The sequence below is a fragment of the Thalassophryne amazonica genome, chromosome 2 (assembly GCF_902500255.1).
Source record: "Thalassophryne amazonica chromosome 2, fThaAma1.1, whole genome shotgun sequence".
NCBI classification, from domain to species: Eukaryota; Metazoa; Chordata; class Actinopteri; order Batrachoidiformes; family Batrachoididae; genus Thalassophryne; species Thalassophryne amazonica.
Genome location: NC_047104.1, coordinates 82,805,112 through 82,829,429, shown reverse-complemented (window position 1 = coordinate 82,829,429; position 24,318 = coordinate 82,805,112). Strand labels below are relative to the sequence as shown.

At 44.4% G+C, this 24,318-nt stretch overlaps 1 protein-coding gene across 1 annotated transcript in view; it reads left to right on the top strand.

Moving 5' to 3' along the window:
• The window catches only part of chs1 (chitin synthase 1), a 117,145-nt gene that overhangs the window by 75,042 nt on the left and 17,785 nt on the right, over positions 1 to 24,318 (top strand). Inside the window, exons 22-30 of the mRNA XM_034188600.1 lie at positions 5,168 to 5,347; positions 5,446 to 5,550; positions 8,409 to 8,526; positions 9,105 to 9,186; positions 9,319 to 9,536; positions 9,949 to 10,052; positions 10,193 to 10,274; positions 10,741 to 10,897; positions 15,136 to 15,240. Coding sequence (XP_034044491.1) covers positions 5,168 to 5,347; positions 5,446 to 5,550; positions 8,409 to 8,526; positions 9,105 to 9,186; positions 9,319 to 9,536; positions 9,949 to 10,052; positions 10,193 to 10,274; positions 10,741 to 10,897; positions 15,136 to 15,240 — 1,151 coding nt within the window. The remainder of the gene's footprint in view (positions 1 to 5,167; positions 5,348 to 5,445; positions 5,551 to 8,408; positions 8,527 to 9,104; positions 9,187 to 9,318; positions 9,537 to 9,948; positions 10,053 to 10,192; positions 10,275 to 10,740; positions 10,898 to 15,135; positions 15,241 to 24,318) is intronic.

The following is a 24,318-nucleotide window of genomic DNA, read 5'->3' as shown; positions in this document are numbered from 1 at the left end:
GTGCTGCTGTCAATGAGACAGGGACGCGAGAGCGCAGCTGCTTATGCAGTCAACTTCCGCATCGCGGCTGCGAGGTCCGGCTGGAATAACGTTGCGCTCCGCGCTGCCTTCATAAACAGACTGTCGTTGGTCCTGAAGGAGCAGCTGGTAGCTAAGGAGGAACCGCGGGATTTAGATGGGCTTATCGATCTTGTTATACGGTTAGACAATCGGTTGGAGGAACGCCGTCGGGAGCGAGGCGAAGGACGTGACCGGATACGCGCCGCCCCTCTCCCTTCCAGGTTCGAAAAGGAGCCGCCCTCCTCATGCTCCACAGCCGCAGCGCTCTGTGGGGCAACAGCTCCCCCTGCTGACGTTGTTAGGGAAACGCACAGGGCCAAAATGAGGAGGCTGATCCACGGGGAGTGTTTTCTCTGCAGCTCAAAGGAGCACACACAGAAAAACTGCCCCAAACAGCCAAAACAACAACCGCCCTCAGAGACTGGGCTAAGGGGGGGTCAAAACATTCACGTGAGACACACACAGATTGCCACACGACTCCCAGTTACAATCCTGAGTGGGAATTTAACCCTTCAAGCCCCAGCACTGGTGGACACGGGGTCAGAAGGGAGTCTGCTAGACAGCAGATGGGCAAGGGAGGTAGGGCTCCCTCTGGTGGCGCTTCCTTCGCCATTGCAGGTGCGGGCACTAGATGGCACCCTCCTCCCTTTAATCACACACAAGACACAACCAGTAACTCTGGTGGTGTCTGGAAACCATCGGGAGGAGATTGAGTTTTTTGTAACTCCTTCTACCTCCCGCGTGATTTTGGGCTTCCCATGGATGTTGAAGCACAATCCCCGGATTGATTGGCCGTCTGGGGTGGTGGTTCAGTGGAGCGAGACCTGCCATCGGGTGTGTTTAGGATCCTCGGTTCCTCCCGGTTTACAGGCTAAGGAGGAGGTCAAAGTCTCTCCCAATCTGACGGCAGTGCCGGTTGAGTACCACGATCTTTCTGACGTCTTCAGCAAGGATCTGGCACTCACCCTTCCCCCGCACCGTCCGTACGATTGTGCCATTGATTTGGTTCCAGGCGCTGTACAACCTCTCACGACCTGAGCGCGAATCAATGGAGACCTACATCCGGGACTCATTAGCTGCCGGTCTGATCCGGAACTCCACCTCCCCGATGGGGGCAGGTTTCTTTTTTGTGGGCAAGAAAGATGGCGGACTCCGTCCATGCATTGATTACAGGGGGCTGAATGAGATTATGGTTCGCAACCGATACCCGTTGCCATTGTTGGATTCCGTGTTCACCCCCCTGCATGGAGCCAAAATCTTTACTAAGCTGGATCTTAGAAATGCGTATCACCTGGTTCGGATCCGGAAGGGAGACGAATGGAAGACGGCATTTAACGCCCCGTTAGGTCACTTTGAGTACCTGGTCATGCCGTACGGCCTCACCAACGCCCCCGCGACATTCCAAGCCTTGGTTAACGACGTCTTGCGGGACTTCCTGCACCGATTCGTCTTCGTATATCTGGACGATATTCTCATCTTTTCTCCGGATCCTGAGACCCATGTCCAGCATGTACATCAGGTCCTGCAGCAGTTATTAGAGAACCGACTGTTTGTGAAGGGCGAGAAGTGCGAGTTTCACCGCACGTCTTTGTCCTTCCTGGGGTTTATCATCTCCTCTAACTCCGTCGCCCCTGATCCGGCCAAGGTTGCGGCGGTGAGAGATTGGCCCCAACCAACAAGCCGTAGGAAGCTGCAACAGTTACTCGGCTTTGCTAATTTCTATAGGAGGTTCATTAAGGGCTACAGTCAGGTAGTTAGCCCCCTGACAGCCCTGACCTCTCCAAAAGTCCCCTTCACCTTTTCGGATCTGTGCGAAGCCGCGTTCAAGGAGTTGAAACGACGGTTCTCTACTGCGCCAGTTTTGGTGCAGCCCGACCCTAGCCGCCAGTTCGCGGTTGAAGTGGACACCTCTGACTCAGGGATAGGAGCCGTGCTATCCCAGAGCGGAGAGACCGATAAGGTTCTTCACCCGTGTGCCTACTTTTTACGCAGGTTGACCCCGGCTGAACGGAACTATGACGTCGGCAATTGAGAACTCCTTGCGGTGAAAGAGGCTCTTGAGGAGTGGAGACACCTGTTGGAGGGAGCGTCTGTGCCATTCACGGTTTTCACTGACCATCGGAACCTGGAGTATATCAGGACCGCCAAGCGGCTGAACCCCAGGCAAGTCCGCTGGTCACTGTTCTTCGGACGTTTTGACTTCGGCATCACCTATCGCCCCGGGATGCCTTGTCCCGGGTACACGAAGACGAAGTCAAAACGGTGCTGTCGGATCCACCGGTGCCCATCATTCCGGAGTCCACTATCATGGCCACCCTCGCCTGGGACGTGGAGAAGACCGTCCGGGAGGCCCTGGCACGGAGCCCGGACCCCGGAACCGGTCCGAAGAACCGTCTGTACGTCCCACCAGAGGCCAGAGCTGCAGTCTTGGACTTCTGTCACGGTTCCAAGCTCTCCTGTCATCCAGGGGTGCGAAGGACCGTGGCAGTTGTCCGGCAGCGCTTCTGGTGGGCGTCTATGGAGGCCGACGTCCGGGAATATATCCAGGCCTGCACCACCTGTGCCAGGGGCAAGGCAGTACATAAGAAGGCCCAAGGACTCCTCCAGCCGCTGCCGGTGCCTCATCACCCCTGGTCCCACATCGGCCTGGATTTCGTCACGGGCCTCCCGCCGTCCCAGGGCAACACCACCATCTTCACGATAGTGGACCGATTCTCCAAGGCGGCCCACTTCGTGGCCCTCCCGAAGCTCCCAACAGCCCAGGAGACAGCAGACCTCCTGGTCCACCACGTCATCCGTCTGCATGGGATACCCTCCGACATCGTCTCTGATCGTGGTCCCCAGTTCTCCTCACACGTCTGGAGGAGCTTCTGCAGGGAACTGGGGGCCACCGTGAGCCTCTCGTCCGGGTACCATCCACAGACGAACGGACAGGCAGAGCGGGCCAACCAGGAACTGGAACAGACCCTCCGCTGCGTCACATCTGCGCACCCGACGGCCTGGAGTAACCATCTGGCCTGGATCGAGTATGCGCATAACAGCCAGGTGTCTTCTGCCACCGGCCTCTCCCCATTTGAGGTGTGTTTGGGGTATCAGCCCCCGTTGTTTCCCGTGGTGGAGGGAGAGGTCGGTGTGCCCTCGGTCCAGGCCCACCTGCGGAAGTGCCATTGGGTGTGGCGCTCCGCCCGTTCTGCCTTGTTGAAGGCCCGGACAAGGGCGACGACCCATGCAGACCGCCGGCGATCCCCGGCCCCTGCTTACCAGCCCGGGCAGGAGGTGTGGCTTTCCACGAAGGACATCCCCCTCCAGGTGGACTCCCTGAAACTTCAGGACAGGTACATTGGCCCCTTCAAGATCCTCAAAGTCCTCAGTCCTGCGGCAGTGAAGCTCCAACTCCCGGCTTCACTGCGGATCCATCCGGTTTTCCACGTGTCACGCATCAAACCTCACCACACCTCACCCCTCTGTGCTCCCGGACCGGCGCCGCCTCCTGCTCGGATCATCAACGGGGAGCCGGCTTGGGCGGTGCGCCGGCTCCTGGACTTCCATCGGATGGGCCGGGGGTTCCAGTACTTGGTGGACTGGGAGGGGTATGGACCCAAAGAACGCTCCTGGGTGAAGAGGAGCTTCATCCAGGAGGCGCCCGTTGAGGGGGGGGTCCTGTTGTGTGTGGGCCGCCAGAAGAGGAGGTACTGCTGGCCCACCATCAGAGGGCGCCCTGCCTGAAGTGCGGGCTTCAGGGCATGAGAGGGCGCTGCCGCCATGGACACAGCCGGGGGTGACAGCTGTCACTCATTACCTCTTGACAGCTGTCACCCATCTACTCAACGTCCTCTCACTCCATAAAGACCAGACGTCATCTCCACCTCATTGCCGAGATATCATACTTCATTGGAGGTAATATCCTCAGCCATTTGTGATTGCAATATTTGTATATTGTGAGTGTTTGCAGGAGTACTGGTACCTCAGTCGGTGAAAGCTGAGAGAGCGTTGAAGGCACTCTTTTCCCCTGAGGAATCTACAGTACTCTGCAGTTATTGAGTGAGAGGTGGAGGTGGCATTCCCACCGCTGTTGTTACTGGGTGTACACACACCCACACTTGACTGTCTTTGTTCTCGCCAGCAGTACCAGATCCGACAGTCGGGGACGGTGATCACCTGGGAATTCAGGACTTGGCGGCTCCAGTATTCACCAGGTTCTGTGGCGGCGGAAATCGTGTGGTTCCGGCTCTTCTCAGGACAGACGTCTTCTATCCTCGAGCCTGCCCACACGTCACCTTTGTGGATTGACTGTAATTATATTCTGAGATTGTCTGTATGTTTGTTGTGCACATTTCACAACATTAAATTGTTACCTTTTGGCTCATCTATTGGCCGTTCATTTGCGCCCCCTGTTGTGGGTCCGTGTCACTACACTTTCACAACAGTGCTTTTCATGACAATATCACAAACCAATAGATTAATGTATATTTCATGCTGCTGAATCACAACATGCCGTGACACTAGTTTGGGATATAACAGCCTGTTCAGATTTGCGGCAGCGTGCGCACAGTAGCGCATGGAGGTTTTGGTTTGATAGCCGCTGTTCTCATTCACTGTACATGATAATAATTCATAATTGCCACATACATTTCAACAGTTCCTTTGCGCTCCGGGGGGGTGGACATTATTATATGTGGTACATTCAGGTCATACTGGCAGGCTTTACCATGCAAGATCCATATCGAGGTTCCCTCGTATGCATTCAGATTATTTGGGATCACATTTTGCCACATCGGAATATGTAAATTGTGGTCAGATGTTTGTCAGATAACATATGGACCACCGTCGGATAGGTGTTCCATCTCGACAGCGCCCGCAGGGTTTCAAACATGTGCATCACACTTGGGGCCACCGGCCGATGTTGACCAACTGTGTGGACTTCTGCAGATGGCTGTCAGAATGTTTTGGAACTGAAATCCTCTTTTCGAATGTGCACCGATTCATAATTCTGACGCCATTCTGCGTGATTCCGGCTATGTGTGACGGGGGTATAAGTATCTGTTCATTTGACTTTTTGTCAGATGAACATGTAGATGATGTGTTCCTCTCCATTGCTCTCTGTCAGGTGCATTCCAATTTGTGTTTAAACTTGCTGGTACGCTTTCCATCATCATCGCCTGTGTTCCTCCAGCGTTCTACATCATCATCTGTTTTATATCCAAAGCGAACACCCAGATAGCCATTGCTGCCATTATGAGTATTCTATATGCATTCCTCATGACTGCATCCTTCTTCGCTATCATTGGTAAGTAGAAACTCATGGTGACAACAGAGTATTTCATATCTTGTGTTTTGTAAATGTACAGTAAATCCACACCAGGCCACATAATGTTCTCCTTGTAGGTGAGATGGTGATTCAGGAAACCTTTGTGACACCCACCGGTATATTTTTGATTTCTATGGCAGTAATGTACACCGTGACAGCCATTCTACACCCAGAGGAGTTTGGTATGTTTATGATTATGTTTCTGGTCATGTAATACTGTGGTATGTTACTTTGTCTTTCATTGTTACATTACATTATATTGTGTTGCATTATGCCATTGTGTTATGTCCTGCTACATCCATATACATAAAGGGCTACGTCTGTCTGTCTGTCTGTCTGACCGGGATAAACTGAAAATTATCCCTAAAATAGCCATTTATGTAAGACCATACAGACCATGCTGTACCATGTGGTTTTCATGCTGCCACACCTGTCTGCCTTTCTGTCTGTCCGGGATAAACTCCCAAACTATAATATGTCGCCATAAAAACTATATATATTCTGAATCCTCATGACATGGGGAACAAACTGGTACATTTTTTTTAAAGTTGAACTGAAAATTACCCCTAAAATAGCCGGCTGCAGGTATGACCACGCAGATTCAAATTTCCAGCCCTGTATATGTGTTGGCCATCTCTGTTTATTTAATCCCTTTCTACAGCACACCCAGCACAGTACAGCCATAGCACACTCAGCAAAACAACAACATGCTTAGGCTGAGGCTGTGGGTATAACCAGGCAGATTCAAATTTCCAGCCCTGTATACAGTAGTGTTCAGAATAATAGCAGTGCTATGTGACTAAAAAGATTAATCCAGGTTTTGAGTATATTTCTTATTGTTACATGGAAAACAAGGTACCAGTAGATTCAGTAGATTCTCACAAATCCAACAAGACCAAGCATTCATGATATGCACACTCTTAAGGATATGAAATTGGGCTATTAGTAAAAAAAAAAAAGTAGAAAAGGGGGTGTTCACAATAATAGTAGTGTGGCATTCAGTCAGTGAGTTCGTCAATTTTGTGGAACAAACAGGTGTGAATCAGGTGTCCCCTATTTAAGGATGAAGCCAGCACCTGTTGAACATGCTTTTTTCTTTGAAAGCCTGAGGAAAATGGGACGTTCAAGACATTGTTCAGAAGAACAATGTAGTTTGATTAAAAAGTTGATTGGAGAGGGGAAAACCTATACGCAGGTGCAAAAAATTATAGGCTGTTCATGTACAATGATCTCCAATGCTTTAAAATGGACAAAACAAAAAAACAAAAAAAAACAGACACGTGGAAGAAAATGGAAAACAACCATCAAAATGGATAAAGAATAACCAGAATGGCAAAGGCTCACCAATTGATCAGCTCCACGATGATCAAAGACAGTCTGGAGTTACCTGTAAGTGCTGTGGAAGTTAAAAGACACCTGTGTGAAGCTAATTTATTTGCAAGAATCCCCCGCAAAGTCCCTCTGTTAAATAAAAGACGTGCAGAAGAGGTTACAATTTGCCAAAGAACACATCAACTGGCCTAAAGAGAAATGGAGGAATATTTTGTGGACTGATGAGAGTAAAATTGTTCTTTTTGGGTCCAAGGGCTGCAGGCAGTTTGTGAGATGACTCCCAAAGTCTGAATTCAAGCCACACGTCACAGTGAAGACAGTGAAGCATGGTGGTGCAAGCATCATGATATGGGCATGTTTCGCCTACTATGGTGTTGGGCCTATATATCGCATACCAGGTATCATGGAACAGTTTGGATATGTCAAAATACTTGAAGAGGTCATGTTGCCTTATGCTGAAGAGGACATGCCCTTGAAATGGGTGTTTCAACAAGACAATGACCCCAAGCACACTAGTAAATGAGCAAAATCTTGGTTCCAAACCAACAAAATTAATGCCTCGCAGATGTGAAGAAATCAAGAAAAACTGTGGTTATACAACTAAATACTAGTTTAGTGATTCACAGGATTGCTAAAAAAGCAGTTTGAACATAATAGTTTTGAGTTTGTAGCGTCAACAGCAGATGCTACTATTTTTGTGAACACCCCCTTTTCTACTTTTTTACTAATAGCCCAATTTCATAGCCTTAAGAGTGTGCATATCATGAATGCTTGGTCTTGTTGGATTTGTGAGAATCTACTGGTACCTTGTTGTCCATGTAAAAATAAGAAATATACTCAAAACCTGGATTAATCTTTTTAGTCACATAGCACTACTATTATTCTGAACACTACTGTATGTGTTGGCCATCTCTGTTTATTTAATCCCTTTCTTCACCTACTTTATGTTCTCAACTGTTAAGCACCTGACTGTCCTCTACAACCTGGTTTGCCTTCCTGTCTGAATACATTCATTTTATGTTCGTAAAATTGCAATGTAAAAACAGTGAAATATACCACTACCTCAATTTTGATTCATTGATATTTACATTTACTGTTACCTACCTTTTGTGTGTAATTTTGTTATAAATTTGATTGCAAAACAAGGTCTGCATGAAGGACTACAAATGTTTGTCTTTTAACCAAGTATTTCCACTTAGTTTGGGGAGTCCACCTCTTATGGTTCTGCTGGACAAACTTCAGCCCATTAACTATTATATTTATAAGACATCAGCATTACAAAAACAAATGTTGGGCAGTTGTATTGATTAAAATGATTGGCATTTGGCTTATATATAAAACAGGTTAACCCAGGCAGCGCCGGCTACCTCAGCTAGTTATATTATATTATGTCATAGCTTGTGTTGTAGTAAGTTGCTCTGTTCTGTTTTGTTGTGTTACTAAATTATATGTTATGTTATATTTTATTATTTCACATTATGTTAAGTATACAACATTTCATTCCATTATGATCTATTAAATTATATTCTATTACATTGGTATTTTAGATTAATGACATTGCTATATTAGGTTATGTTACATTACACAGGTACACACAGCGTTGTGTTGTGTTACATTCTGATGTGTTATTGTGTTGTGTACACAACATTTTATTACATTATGTTGTGTTGCTCTATGTTGAATTATGTTGTGATATTGTCTCCCTCAGGAATGATCGTCTATGGTCTGATGTATTTCATCTGCATCCCAAGTGGATATCTCCTGCTGACCATTTACTCACTTGTTAACATGCATATTGTGTCCTGGGGCACAAGAGAATCCAACAAGTAAGTCGTCATGTGATTACTTCAAAAAGGTCCAGTAAACCCTCAAGCGACCAAACTCTTTTCATGGCCAATATGATCAAGTGGGGTTATTTATGATCCCATTGACTTTATATAAAGAATACTTCCATATAAATGATTGGTTCTTCATATTGATTTCACTCTCTGATATATTTGTCCATCATCCTTTTCATCCTCACTCTGGGCATCAAGAATCGGTCTCGATGCTTGTGCAATTGTAAATTTTGCTATTCTAGGTCTGTTGGCCATGCTTCCTTGAAAAACAGTAAAATATATTCTTTCACTTGCATTTTATTTCTTAATCCCATAGTGCTGTTCACCTGGTACACTCTGGCTTAAAGGGACAAGCAGGTGCCGCTCTTACTGGTTGATATCACATTTGGACTACAACACACCCATGCCTAATGACCCCTGAAATAGCAATGTGCATGTGGAATCAGTCAGAAATTACAGAGATTCTTAATTTCTTTGTGACAGATTGTACCACCAATAATCAACATGTCTATCAGTGTGTCCGAATTTAATGTAATGTTGTGAATGTTCATTTTTCTGTCTGACAGAGGAGGAGAAGAGGTGAAAAAAAATCACAATATTCTGTGTGACAGAAGCTGTAAATTCTGCTGTTGGGATATGAAGCTACAGGTACAATGTTCACAGTGGGATGGATGGATGGATGGATGGATGGATGGATGGATGGATGGATGGATGGATGGATGGATGGATGGATGGATGGATGGATGGATGGATGGATGATATGATTCTTTATCTTTGCAGGTAACACAGGAAACAGAGAATCTAATGATACAACAGATCACCAACCAGATTGCGCCACAGGGCCCTCAAGAAGTGCTTCTGCCCCTGACAGCAAAGGCAGAACCTCAATTCAGATTGGACAACACCAAAGAAGAAACTGTGGGACACGCCAAGAATCCACCAACAAACAAACAGAGACAGAACCTATTAGGCAATAATGATGTAGCCTTCACTGACAGGTATTTACATGTGTATTGGTCATAAATGTGGCAGCTGATCAGTCATTTACAGTTGTCATGGTGTCCTTTACTGGTCGAAAAATTGTGCATGGTCACATGATCTACTGAGATTTACCATACTGTGCAATGCAGACTCCACTAGAGGGAGCACACAGGTCCATTTTTTCTTGTTTCTCAACACGCGGCTCTGTAGCCAAGTCTGTTATATATGCTGTTACTTGGATCCACTCTGAATATTAATGTTCTTAGATCAATAGAATTACAGCAAGTGTGAGATTCATACACCCCATGTCAATGAAGAATTAAAAGACAGTAAATATCTACTGCATTTCTATTTGTTTTTTTAACTTTACTTGTTTTGAAGTAATGACAAATTAATAAATTTCAAAACTGCACAATTGTGTATGTCCAGTGATGACAGTGTTGAAAAAAGGAGCATGTCACGGAGCTCATATGATGAAGACAGTGATAATGACGACTTCATGCGTGATGACATGGAGGTGCTTCCACCCAGCGGTGAGGCAAACGCTGTGCATCGATTAATCTGTTACCGTGGCTCTAATATGCTGTTGACCCTGAATGCTGCACACATACAGTTGACTTCATGGAGCACTTCAATTTAATCTCATGGGTGTTTGATATGTGCATCTGTGTAGACTGGGTAGAGCCAGTGAAAGAAGAGTTTTTAAAGAAGCTGACTCCTGCTAACCTGAAGAGAAACTTGCAGGAACAAATACGGTAAACAATTCTCTTTAAGAGCAAAAAGTCACACTTTCTTGGCTTTTGGTAACTTCTCTGCAGTTCCTTGTAGTCTGAGGGGTTTTCTTCTCCATCTTCATCTTAATTTTCCTCTATGCATCTTTGAATACCAGATGAGGCCGATAGGAGCGTGGAATTTTCAGCCACAGTCAGGACAAGGAATGGTCAGTGGGGGTCTCGGTTAAAGGAGTTTTGCTTTTCTTCTTTCCCACTTTTCTTCTGCTGCCTTGATGCATTGTTCTTCCTGATGTACGATGCCAGAATTGATGGTATTTCTCCAGGTTGGCCAGTCTTGCACTAAAGTTTCAAAGGACTTGAAGTCCTTTGGTAACAATATCAACCAAACAAACGGTTCTCAGCTTTATTTGTTTTCTCTTATTTAGTAAAAATGTCTATATGGTTTGTGCTTGCAGTGATTTGTTCCTTGTGCTTTTCTTCTTTTTAGATACATGTTTCGTAACAAAAAGGATGACGAAGATGTGTGCGATGAACTGGTTTTGATGTTAACAGACACAGTTAATGGAGAGTTAAGTGCAATCGGCCCAGAGGACATTCTAACAAACAGCCAGCTGGCAGAATTACAGCATGCTCTTACAGAACAGGTAATAATAATAACAACTAGGACTGTAAGCAGTCATATACAGGGCCTTGTTCCGCGCCACCACCTACCCAGGCCTGCGCATCCCCTTGTGACCAGATGTGGGCATGGGGCAACCACTCATGTCACAGTTCAAATTTCAAGCAAATCACACAATGGATGAAGAAGTTATGACATGTTTATGGTTCATCCAGTAGGGGGTGCTCAGAGCACAAACAGAGGGGGCAGGTGTGTTGAGGGGCCAACTGTCATCACACATGTGAAGTTTCAAGTCAATCAGGCAACGCATGAAGGAGTTATCATGACTCGATGTTCCATGGCGAGGGCCAAAATGGCGGCGCCATAGCAGCCACACCTTTTGACATAGAGAAAAGCTTTCGATAACTTTTGATCATTATTGTCTCTGGATGCTGTGAAAGAAATTTGAAGTGCATTGGACAAAATCCCTGGGAGGAGTTCGTTCAAATACAAAGTGTGGAAATCACGCCAAAATGACAAGAAAATTCAAAATGGCTGACTTCCTGTTTGGAGTAGACCCATGGTGCCAGAGACTTTTTTGTACGTCTATGCAAGTCACACATGTGTACCAATTTTCATCTCCCTACTCCAAAAAAAAAAAAAAAAACCCTATGGGGAGGGGTTTTTGAAAGTTTCAAGGGGGCGTTATTGAGGCATTTTGCCCCGCCCATGGGCGACGCCCCTATGAATTGTAAGAGGTTGTCGTGCTTGATGTGTGTATCAATTTTCATGATGACAAAATTAAAGCTGTCAAAAGGAAGAACGTAATTTCATGACGAAGGGTCAATATTCGGCACGCCGCCACACAGACTCCGTTACGGGTAACTTCACGGCGATCATCGCCTATGTTCACCAACTTGTTCTGCATGTTTTAGATGGGGTTAACTATGTGACATCAGCGCTTGTTTAAGTATAATGTTCCATGACGAAGGGTCAAAATGGCGGCGCCATAGCGGCCACACCCTTCGACATAGAGAAAAGCTTTCGATAACTTTTGATCATTATTGTCTCTGGATGCTGTGAAAGAAATTTGAAGTGCATTGGACAAAATCCCTGGGAGAAGTGCATTCAAATACAATGTGTGGAAATCACGCCAAAATGACAAGAAAATTCAAAATGGCCGACTTCCTATAACAACTATAACAACCATAAGAACCATCATAAAATCTAAAAATGCCCATCATATAAACCAACATAGTAAAAAAAACTTTGTACTGTGTGTACTGTGGCGGCACAGCGTTTTAATGATTAACACTGATGCTTCACGGGAAGAAGGTTGTGGGATCGCTTCCCGCCCTTTCTGTGTGGAGTTTGTGTGTTCTTTGTGTGTCTGTGTGGGTTTCCTCCAGGCACTCCGGTTTCTTCTCACAATCAAAAACATGTTTATTTCAGCTCTGCTCCTGACCAAGGCAGCATCTCTACATCTGGGGTTGGTCCCTGGGCACCAGACTGTGGCTGCTCACTGCTCCTAGTGGTTGGATTGTGTCTAACTGTAATTAGGATGGGTTAAATGCAGAGAACAAATTTCATTTTATGTATGTACAATGATTATTAGTAGTAGTAATTACTAAGTCGAACACAAATGTGTTTTGAGGTTGACTTTGGAAGATTCCACCAGGTGCTGACTAAGACAGTTAAGATTTGAACATGATACACAAAATGCTCTGTGGCCTGCCAGCTTCTTTTTTTATCCTAATGTATGAACAGAAAATAAACCTTTATGGTCACACAGTAAGACAAGTTTCATAAGATAAGACAATCAAGACTAAAATATTAAAAGGAGTCCTCACATTCACAAGAAGCACATGAAAGAAAGTCAGTAAAAACATATTTGAGTTATTTAAAAGCAACAAAATTCTACTGGAAAATAAAATCTATCTAAATGTCTTCAGGATAGGTTTAAGCTAGTGATGGAGAAACCTATGAATCAATGCACAGTAATTCTGTTGAAATGGTTCAGTATGTTGAAGTATTTGATACAACTGGCGACAATCAAACATGGCGCCATCTGCTGGCCAATCTTCAACATAGCATCTGCATGGAACTATAGAATAGAATAGAATAGAATAGAATAGAATAGAATAGAATAGAAATGCTTTATTCATCCCAGGCAAGCAAGGCAGGCTATAAAGGGCAAGGTGTCATGCGGCACAGTTATGTATGTTTAATAATAAAGGTTATATGTGCATCTTGAAATTTTTGAATATTTTTTAAAGACAATATACTTGTGTTATAATGTGATTGTGCCATCATAAAATACTGTATGTAATAGAGATCTAAATTGGGAAATGCTTGTGCAATTAGGGACTGTTATGACAATTGCACAAAATGAAGGGGATTTGGGGCTTCAAAGGTTTTTATTTAAAAACCAGATCATTTCAGCAGTGTTAGGCTTGAGTCTGTTCCTCTTCTTTGTTACGACCTCTCCAGTTTTGGAGAAGACCCTCTCACACGGCACAGATAGATCTTGTCCAGCTTGTAACGAATTGGAAAAACAGTTGCCTCCATCCTCCCTATCTCTCCTTTCTTCACACTCTCAAACACCCACTACACAGGCTATCATCAAAGAGCCGTATATGAGAACTGGAGAGCACACTCCCAATGCTGCCTACTTAACGTAAAAATCCCTTCATGGAGAGCGACATGCCACTTCCTAACCAGGCAAAATATTGACAAAGTGCCTGGATGTGACAATCCATTATAGCAGCACTGTCCATTACAGCACCAGTGTCTCGTGATTGACTGGAACTCAGCCGGCAATCGACCAGTCGACCGCAATTGGTTAGGCTCGCCAGCACAACACAATACAAAGAAGTACCAACAGCAACTGATGAAGAATCATTATTACAACACACATAAATTTGGAAAATGTAAAGGAACACCAATTTTAAAAAGTAGACAGTTAACAACAAATGACAGGCAGGTGGGAAGTTGTTCTCCTGTAGGTGGTGCTATTCACCTACAACAGTCATTCTGAATGTTGGACTGTTGTGTTTCTCATTTTCAAAAAGGTTGACAGAATTGCTCCATTTTTACTAGCAAACTGAAGTGCACTGTACAATGATATAAAATAGATTTTGAATTATATGAGTGGTATGAACTTGCTCAATTGATCTTGTGTTTTAACAATGTACAACTGAAAAAAATAAGGATTAGTCTGAGACTACAAGGAGAGTTAAGGCAAGGCACGTTTCTGCAAGTTTATTTGTATGGCACATTTCCTGTCAACTCAGTGTGCCTCACAGCATTTAAAAATAGTACCCCACAAATACAATACAATAAAACAGTAGTTAAAAAGATAAAAAGGTTAAAAACAAGCAAAAACAGCTATAAAATTAAATAAAAACAAATAGATACAAATTATTGATCATATACAAAGCCAAACAGGAATGTTTTAAGCCTTGTTTTAAAAACTGCCAAACTGGTGGCATTCCTCAAATCCTCAGGTAAGTTGTTCCATGCCTTGGGTTCATAATGCTGTAATGCAGCCTCAAGTCCTAACTCAGGGGACCAACAGAAAACCACTACCCAAGGTTCTCAAAGCCCGGGATGGTTCATAGGACACTAAAATGTCAGAAATGTATTTTGGTGCTAGACCATAAAGCCATTTATATACCATCAGAGCTATGTTAAAATCTATTCTCTGGACCACTGGAAGCCAGTGCAGAGACCCAAGCATTGGACTCATATGGTCATACCTTCTGGCTCCAGTCAGGACTCAGGCAGCTGCATTTTGAATACACTGAAGCTGACAGGCAGCTCATCTGCAGAGCGCAGTGAACAGGCTATATAGTAATCTAGTCTACTACAAACAATTGCATGAATCACTCGATCCAAATCAGGGTTTAGAAACTATATTTTTAATTTTGGCAATGTTTTTTAAGATGGTAGAAGGCTGTAAATGTTATTTGGTTAACATGTCTGTTTAAATTCAAGTCACAGTCTCTTATAACTCCTAAGTTTGTGACATGCATTTTGGGGTTCAAGGAGCAGGCCTCAAAGCGATTTATAATACATTCTCTTTGTTTCTGCGGACCAAAAACAATAAGTTCAGTCTTGTCTTAGTTTAGTGGGCGATAATAAGCATTAAACTATAGAATGTTGAATTTAACATTTTACTTTCCTGGTAGTTCCACTAAAATTCCTGAGGGGGCTACAGGCTACAAGCCTCACCCTTGAGCCGCCTATGGGAACATATATGTAATAACTTTTTTCTTCTCCCAGGCTCGGCGTATCCTTAAGACTAATCGAAAGGAGACATTAGAGAGGAGAGTCATGAGAGCCATTGATAAAACAGTCACCGCCCCACAAGTGCAACGCCTTGAAACTGTAAGTTGCTGATTGAACAAATATTGTTCACTTCTGAGGTGTATTTTCCCAGCAAGCAGTGAATGCAGCATCTGGCAGTGAAATGGAGAGCTGGATGGCGAACACATGGCTGAAACTCTTTATCTGTACGCATCAGTCAAAATATCTGGCTAAAACAGGTCATTTCACAATGACATTGTCCAACACATTGTCAGCCACAGTGTGAATGTGCTGCTTGGCTTTATGTTTCAAAAACACTGTTATGTCAATCAAAACAAATAAATGTTTTACAGAAATTTACCAAAAAAATTACAATGGTAGTAGACCGTGTTTGCTCAACTTCTGTGATAATTAATTTAGAGTATATATTTTTATAGCACTTCTAATTTATTGATAACTAATAAAAGCATCTTTTAATAGAGCATGTATGCCTGCCAAGCACTACACCCAATATCAGACTAAATACTAAATCCTGAAAACAGACACCTATTGGACTATGGGATATTACCAATCTATAAACCTGTCTCTAATGTGGGATTTCTATCCAAAATTGTTGAGAAAGTATTCTCTAAATCAATTTCTGACAGATTTTTGGAAAATAGTATTTTTGATCCTCTGCAATATATGCAGTATCCACCATTCAATGAAAAGCAGAGTATCTTGCTGGCTATGGTTGCTGATTCCACATCAGTACTGCTACTAATAGATCTGAGATATGCTTTTGATATAGTATACCTCTGTATTTTGTTGAAAGCTGTTTTGGTATCTGTAGTCAAGTACACTCACGGCTGAGGTTTTACCCATCAGGCAGATTGCAATGTGTTCTTTATAACAAGAGATTTCCCACACTGAAACGAGCTACCAAATGCCTTCAGAGATAGATAGATAAACTTTACTGATCTCACAGAGGAGAAATTCACAGGTTACGTCAGCTCTTAAGACAACACACAAGGTGGGTGCAAGTAGAGGAAAATGTTCATCGAACAGCGTGTGCAAAGATAAGCAATAATAATAATACTTGTACAAGACATAAGAAATGAGGTAGAAATAGAATATATATATATATATATACACACACACCCATACACGCATACCCATATGCACACACATACCTATGCACATACAGTGAGGAAAATAAGTATTCGAACACCCTGCGGTTTTGCAAGTTCTCCCACTTAGAAATCATGGCGGGGTCTGAAATTTTCATCTTAGGTGCACGTCCACTGTGAGAGACATAATCTATAAAAAAAAAATCCGGAAATCACAATGTATGATTTTTTTAATAATTTATTTCTATGTTACTGCTGCAAATAAGTATTTGAACACCTGCCAATCAGCAAGCATTCTGGCTCACACAGACCTGTTAATTTTTCTTTAAGAAGCCCTCTTATTCTGCACTCTTTACCTGTATCAATTGCACCTGTTTAAATTTGTTACCTGTATAAAAGATACCTGTTCACACAATCAGTCACACTCCAACCTGTCCACCATAGCCAAGACCAAAGAGCTGTCTAAGGACACCAGGGACAAAACTGTAGACCTGCACAAGGCTGGGAAGGGCGACAGGACAACAGGTAAGCATCTTGGTAGAAGACAACAACTGTTATTATTATTTATTAGAAAGTGGAAGAAACACAAGATGACTGTCAATCTCCCTCGGTCTGGGATTCCATGCAAGATCTCACTTTGTGGGGTAAGGATGATTCTTGCACTCGACCAAGACAGACGCACTTTTCTCTTCTCCCTCCCTCCTTATCTTTCCTGCTTTTGTGGCGTGTTGTCTGTGAGGCTGCAGCGTTGCTCTTCTGGAAACGACAAAAATGGATGTTAAAGTGGTCTCTGAACGCAATTGACACTATTTTTTCTACAAGATCTTCGGGAGCGGAGGACCCGACCTGTCCTGCTGGGACGCATGTGATGGGTTACGTGATGGACTCATGGAGGAGATGGCAGGTCATGTGCCTTTACATGCTTTCTGTGGAGGACGTTGAAGATGTGTACATATTCGGCTTGGTGGTGACCGGCTTTCTGATGTGTGGAGCGGGGCACTTGCTGGTTTACCGGAAAATCAAGAAAGTGGAAGCAGCTTTGATTGGTCGTTCCAAGCTGCCCTATATGATTGATTCGATTGGGAAGGCAGTGGCTGCGCAGTCGGCGGGGGTTAACCGCGCATTGGATGTCATCTCTGGGAAGATTGCAGCCCTGGAAACCCGCTTTGACCGTCTGTGAAGACCACATTCTACATTCTACATTTCAGATGCATTGGGAGCCACTGTTCTCAGAACTGTGGAATCTTTCAGGCGTCTGTTAATCTGGCTATTCATTTGGCTTCCCCAAATACAGCTGCACTTCAAGGTCGCTGTGATAAGATACCTCCTCAGAAGAACAACACTCTTATGCCTCGCTCCCTGGTCTTCCCCCCTCCCCTCAGCTTCTCCAGCCCTGACGTGAACTGTGGACTGTCCAGGACTTTCTCAGCCTGTGCAGGGCTGTTCCCTTCCCCCCCCCCAGACTGTCGAACAAGGCCATCGACGGCGCCGAAACTGGCTGCCTTCCGGAGTGTTCTGATAAACTGGTCCTTTCAAATCTCGGTTGTCGTCCTGTGTCCTTGTTTTGTCTCTGTGATTATTGTTTTTTTGTGCTGATGGGATTTTTTTTTTTTCCTCATTGCCACTGTGTAATGCAGTGGCTAGGAGGGTTTTTTTTTCTTCTCTTTTTCCCTCGTGTTTTGCTTCATATATATGTTTTATGTACCGGGCCGGCCTATGTGTTGTGTGTTATGTGTGTTGTTTGTTATGGGTCGGTGTTGGTTTGCTCAGCCCTGCTGTTGACCAAGTGTCGTGGCTCGACTTTAGTCTTCTCAGGATGTCGTCTTTTAGATAACACAAACTAATTGCAAGTGATATGCTAGAAAAGGACACAACACTTTAGAATAATTCAGCCTTAAGCAAGATAAAATGCACAGAGTTTTTAAGTTTATTTAAGCCTTTGACACAGAGCTTAGACAAACTGAGTCCTCTAGAGAGACTGAATAAGTGACAACAGCGCTCATCTATTTATTGGAGACCCGCGGGCATCACTCCTCCTTCAACTTTTTTATTTATTTCATTCCCAAGACATGGTTTTCTATTGGAAGCGTCCTCTAGTGAACCCTAAGCAGGTGTTAGGCCATTATTTCAATGTGACAAACGCTCCCATTAAAACGTGAAGGATTTACAACTGATTTTTTTAAAAGACCTTCAGCCACAGGTGCAGCTGGCCTGAGGCCTCCCCGCACGTGGCCTCAGCCGCAGGTGCAGCTGGCCCGAGGCCCCTGCACGTGGCCTGCGGGAAAGCACCTAAAAGGCCTTGGAAAGCCCCTGACAGACTAAATTACTAATAGAGCCCTTTTTTTGGGTTGAACACCTGCTAGTTCAACCAGAGGACATACAGTTCGGATCAGGACACTTGATAGTTCATCATAGTTCAAATAAGGACCTAAAAATTCTTCTACAGTCCCTCCTCTGGGACTCGAAAGAGTCCCATTACATCAACTATACTCTTGGGTTGTTTACTGACAAGACATCCTCATTTGTGCATTGCAATAAAAAAGAAAAACACATCACTCGACTTACTGATAACTCTGGTGCGGATATGAATATCAGTGATACTTCACACGGTAAATATATTGAAGTGCAGGTGAACCTACATACTAAGGCACAAGGTGAGTAATTAGCTGGATTATATCAACGCAAGGTGACATTCAAACATTGAGTTTTGGTGTAATTCAAGGCACTTAAAATGGCCACATAAAACAAGTTACAGCAACCTCTTAATCATGGCAAAGTAAAAGGCATTACATTGACATTAGTGCAACCAATCATCTTCTGGCATCTATTGTCTCACTCATCCAGAGGCTCCAACCCATTATACTTGGTTCTACATATTATTTTGTTAAAGCGTCACACATTTATTATTTAAATGCATCAAATAACCCCTACATTACCACTATTTAGTCAACCAATCAAGAAACTATTCTAAGGTTAGCGCAGCTATGTCTAGTTAAATGATAAAACACAATAAATGGTTTCCCTTCATGTCCGTCCTTAAGTCATTTGCCTTAGTCAATCATATAATGGTTTTCATTATAGGCCATTTCTCAACATTTTCCACTTTGTTTTTCTTCTTTTTCAGCTTGTTTTCTAATGCCCTTTTTGGCCAGACGCCAAATTTAGGCGATGCATGTCTCTTGAGGCATGCTATAATTTAAGAAAAAGGGGTCCCTATGGTGCATCTTTACTACTAAATCTACAAACACGCCGTGTAAGGGTCCCCTTTTTATAACTTTGCAATGTGATATCTATGTGTATGCATTTAGCTTTATCTGTGTTACGCAGATGATGGTAAGGACAGACATTTACCCAACCTTCGTTACTAACATATATCCTTCTTTGTTTTTATTTACACTCAGATTTCTGAAACCAGTCCGCAATTCAAACTCAAGAACCAAGATCATAGTCCGTGTTCAGTGCCATTACGTCAGTCTGCGCTCCTCAGCATTTACTCAGCGTCTGAAGTTTTGGGAGAAGTTGGGGAATATGGGGAGGTTGGCCTTTCAGGGGTAGTGGGGGAAGGATCAGGAATTCTGGCTTTCAGACAGTCGTGCAGTTCTCTGATGGATCTTTCCAACTCCTTGTGCTGCTTGGCCAGGTTGTACAGGGCCCCCAGAGAATTCTTGCCCACATTCAGGGTGGTGGTGGCCAGCCCTAGCTGTTCCCTTTCCATATGCTCCATCATGCTGGCTAGCATGTCCATACTAGACTGAAGACCGCACAGTTGAGTATGGAGGCCCTCCTGAGCACAAGAGATGTTGGCATTGTCGCGGTGTATCCTTAACAGGTATGCAGCTGTCTGACTCAGTTGTGGCATGATTTCCTCAAATAGCCCATGGGGAATGTGATTTGTGAGGGGCAGGAGCTGCTCCAAGGTTTTTGGAACAGACTCTTGTGGAAGACGAAGCTCTCGAACCAAGATTGCCATGTCCAGTGGGGTGACCATGACCAGATTAAGGTTGTGCAGTCCAGGGGACAGGAAGTACAAGGGGGAAGGCATTTCGTGTGTGGGGGGAGTATTGTTGATGTCGCACAGGCAAGTGGTTGGGACACTCTGGGCATTTAGCAGCCTGTACAAAGCTCCCCTCTGTCCTGGTGGGTGAGTTCGGCTAAGGTCCACCCCTGCTGATCCTCCTCCAGAGGCACTGGACTGATCAGAATATCTCTCCTGCCTTGGGGGTGGAAAGCTGGGGACAGGTCCTAGCAGTGAATTGGGTCTAGGATGCACTCGGGCAGTTGCTGCATATGGCCGACCTTGGCTGCCTCCCCTGGAGGGTATCGTTGCCACTGGCACATGTGACTGTCTCCATGGCATCTGCGGAAGGGGTGTGTTCCTGAGTCCAAAGGGTCCTTCAGGTGATGGTGGAGTCCTCGGGCCGACTCTTGCTGCAGGCAGATTCTGTGAAGCCGTCATCGCCAGGTGCTGGAACGATGAAGATCCTTCTCGGCGGGGCCTGTCCCACTTCTTTTTGAACACTTTGACGTAAACCAGATCACCAGGCTGGATGCTCTGATTTTCGAGTGGAATCTCTGCTTCTCTGTCTTCTGTAGCACCTTTGACCTGCAAAAAGATAGTTTTGTGTATTTGGGTTAACTGTCTCAGATAATTATGCCATTCGTCTTGTAGCTGCTCCAGCGATGGTCCTTCGTAGGGTCCTCTCAGGTATGGAATAGGCATCGGCCGACCTGTAAGAGCTTCAAATGGTGTCAAATGGGTTAGTCGGTTAGTTTGTGAGCGCATTGACAATAAAGCAAGCGGCAACGCATCCAGCCAGGTTAGTTTGCCATTGCTGTCTGCTATGATTTTTGCTAGTTTGTTCTTTAAAATGCCATTAGCCCGTTCCACCGCCCCATTTGATTGGGGGTGATAAACACACCCAAATTTCTGTTTGATACCCAATTGTTTGAATGTTTCTTGTGTAACCTTGGCTACAAAAGCCCTACCGTTGTCAGATGAGATAGTATCTGGAATGCCAAATCTTGGAAAGACATCTCGGCACAAGAATTTGGCTACTGTTTTATGGTCTTGATTTGCAGAGGCTACTGCCTCAATCCATCGGCTGAATCTGCATATCACTACCAAAACATATCTCATTCGTTTAACTCGATTTTCAGCTCCCATGTCTATGAAATCCATCATAAGATGTCTGAATGGCCCATCAGGGACCGGAATGTGGGCTAAAGGGGCTGTGAATGATTTCCGGACATTGTACTGTGCACATACCTCACACTCATTCAACAACCAGTCCACTGTAGCTGCCATATATGGTGACCACCAGACAGCTTTTAGTTTGTTCATAATTTGGACTCGCGAACAATGATCGGGTCCGTGGGCCCAAATGATTGCATGTCGTAATAAATTGGTGGGTAACACAAAATGTCCATGACTACTGCGCCACAGCTTGTCCGCTGGCCCCTGACTGCGTGTCTCAATAGCGCCTCGTTTAACCCACATTCGTTTTTCTTCTCCACTGGCCCTACTTTGAGCCACTATCAGTGCGTCAAGTGAAACCAGTGGGGCACAATCTTGGATGGTTAGCAGGGGAAACATATTTTCTCCTTGTGCTCCTTTGCGAGCTGCGTCATCTGCTAGGTTGTTACCTTGAGCTATGATGTTATTATTCTTTTGATGACCTGCACATTTAATGATGGCTACCTCAGACGGTAATTGGAGAGCTTGTAACAGTTGGGAAATCGCTTCTCCATGAGTGACAGGGGTGCCATCTGCTCTCAGGAATCCCCTTTGTTTCCAAATGTTTGCATGTACATGACATACGCCATAAGCGTAGGCTGAGTCTGTGTAGATATTAACACGTTGATCTTTAGCTATCTGGCAAGCCATAGTTAAGGCTTTGATTTCTGCCAGTTGGGCTGAACAAGGCTGATCAATTCCTTGGGACTCCAGTAATTCAAAGGTCTCGCCATCCGTGTTTAGTTTAACAGTCCCCATACCTGCATGCAATCCCACGGCATCTCGAAAGCATGAGCCGTCCGCGAACAGGGTTAGATCTGCATCTATAGCGTGATTATACAAATGTTCTCTGGCTCTCAAAAATTTCTCTGTCTCTGCCACACAGTTATGTGGAGTACCATCTAACGGTGTGGTCAATTTGGTGGCGGGATTCACCGTGTGACAACGTTGTATTGTTATTTCTGGAGCGGACAACACAACTTCATATCCAGTGCGTCTAGCTTGTGTTAAGACAAAACGTTGACTGGTTAGCAGGGCATGTAACTGATGCGACGTGTACAACGTTACTGCATGTCCCATGATTATGGATGATGCTTTTTGAAATGCAAAGGCAGCTGCTGCTAGACCCTGATAGCATGGTGGCAATCCTGTTTCAATGTTGTCAAGCTTTGTACTATAATAGGCCAATGGTTGTTTTCCTTCATTTGTTTCCTGCATTAGTACAGCACAAGCATAACCAGCTTTTTCAGTAACATACAAATGGAAAGGTTTCCCATAATATGGGTTACCTAACGCGGGAGCAGATTGCATGTCTGTTTTTAGGGCCTCAAAAGCTCCCGTTGCCTCATCTGTCCAGACGAGGAGAGCTGCATTGCTTGTTTGCCCCACTGCTCTAATCATGGCACGCAAAGGTGCAGTTTTTATAGCATAATCACAAATCCACGGCCGACTGTACCCTGCCATCCCAAGGAATGAAAGCATCTGTCCCACTGTTTGGGGTTTGGGAGCCTTGATTATAGCCTCCACTTGGCTTGGGGCTATACATCGCGTGGTCCCACACAACTGTCTTCCCAAGTATTCTACTTGTTGTTTGCAGAACTGCAATTTGTCCTTACTTACTTTATGACCTCCATCTGCCAATGCATGCAATACAATTAATGAATCTTTTTCACACTGTTCTTGAGTCTCTGATGCAATAAGGAGATCATCCATATATTGCACCAATGTACTGGGTATGTCAAGGTGTTGTAAATCTTCAGCCAGGACTTTGTTAAAGATGGCTGGGGACAGGTTCAGTCCCTGAGGTAGCCGTGTATACGTTAGCTGTTGTCCCAGAAATGTGAATGCAAACAAATGTTGTGAGTCTGGGTGCACAGGCACACTGAAATAGGCTGAACACAGATCGATTACTGTGTACCATTTTGCTCCAGCAGGGATGCTTGATAGTATAGTATGCGGATCAGGTACTATAGGTGCATCCATTTCTATTATTGCATTGATAGGACGCAGATCATGTACCAGCCGATACTCTTTGGTATTGTTTTTAGGGATAGGGTAGATAGGAGTATTGCATGGGCTTGCAGTTTTTATTAAAACTCCAGCTGCCATTAGTCCCTTTAGAGCGCCTTGGGGCAACTGTTTGTTGTGATTTGACGCTATATAAAAAAAAAAGTTGATTGAAGTTGAGTTGATTGATTACTGGTTTTATGCCTTCAATAGCCTGAGGTTTTAATGGATACTGCCTTTGGTGAGGCAGTTTTGCTCCCGGTTTTACTTTTATTTTTACTGGTAAGGCTGTTTTTACTAGTCCTACATCCGTTTTGCTTTTGGACCACACCACTGGTGGTATTTGCTCTAACAATTTCTCTTGTTGGGCCGATAACACCATCTGTCCCTCTGGTCTAGGATTGAGCTCCACTTTTTGAGCTATAGCCTCATCATTTACTTTTAAATTAATTAGTATAAACTGCTGGTCTTTTGACAGATGTACTTGTGGACTTTCCATGTTTTGCCATTCTTCAACTTCTGAGGCTGTCTTTACCATTGGACCTAGGTCATGGGATTCGTACTTTTCTGAGACTAAAAGGGTCACATGAGGCGTGGCATTCGGCACTTGATACCATTGTTGTTCAGCTGAAGTTAGCTTGACAGAAGCTGCGGCCCCTTGGGGGCCTAAATAAATTTCTGTGGTGGTTATGTGAAACAGCCGTTGATTCATCAATACATCCCAGCAGCATGCATAGTCAGTCTGTTCTTGTTTGGCATCGAACATCAGGGTGACATGTAAAGGTAAACTAGGTGTATATACTGCTTCAT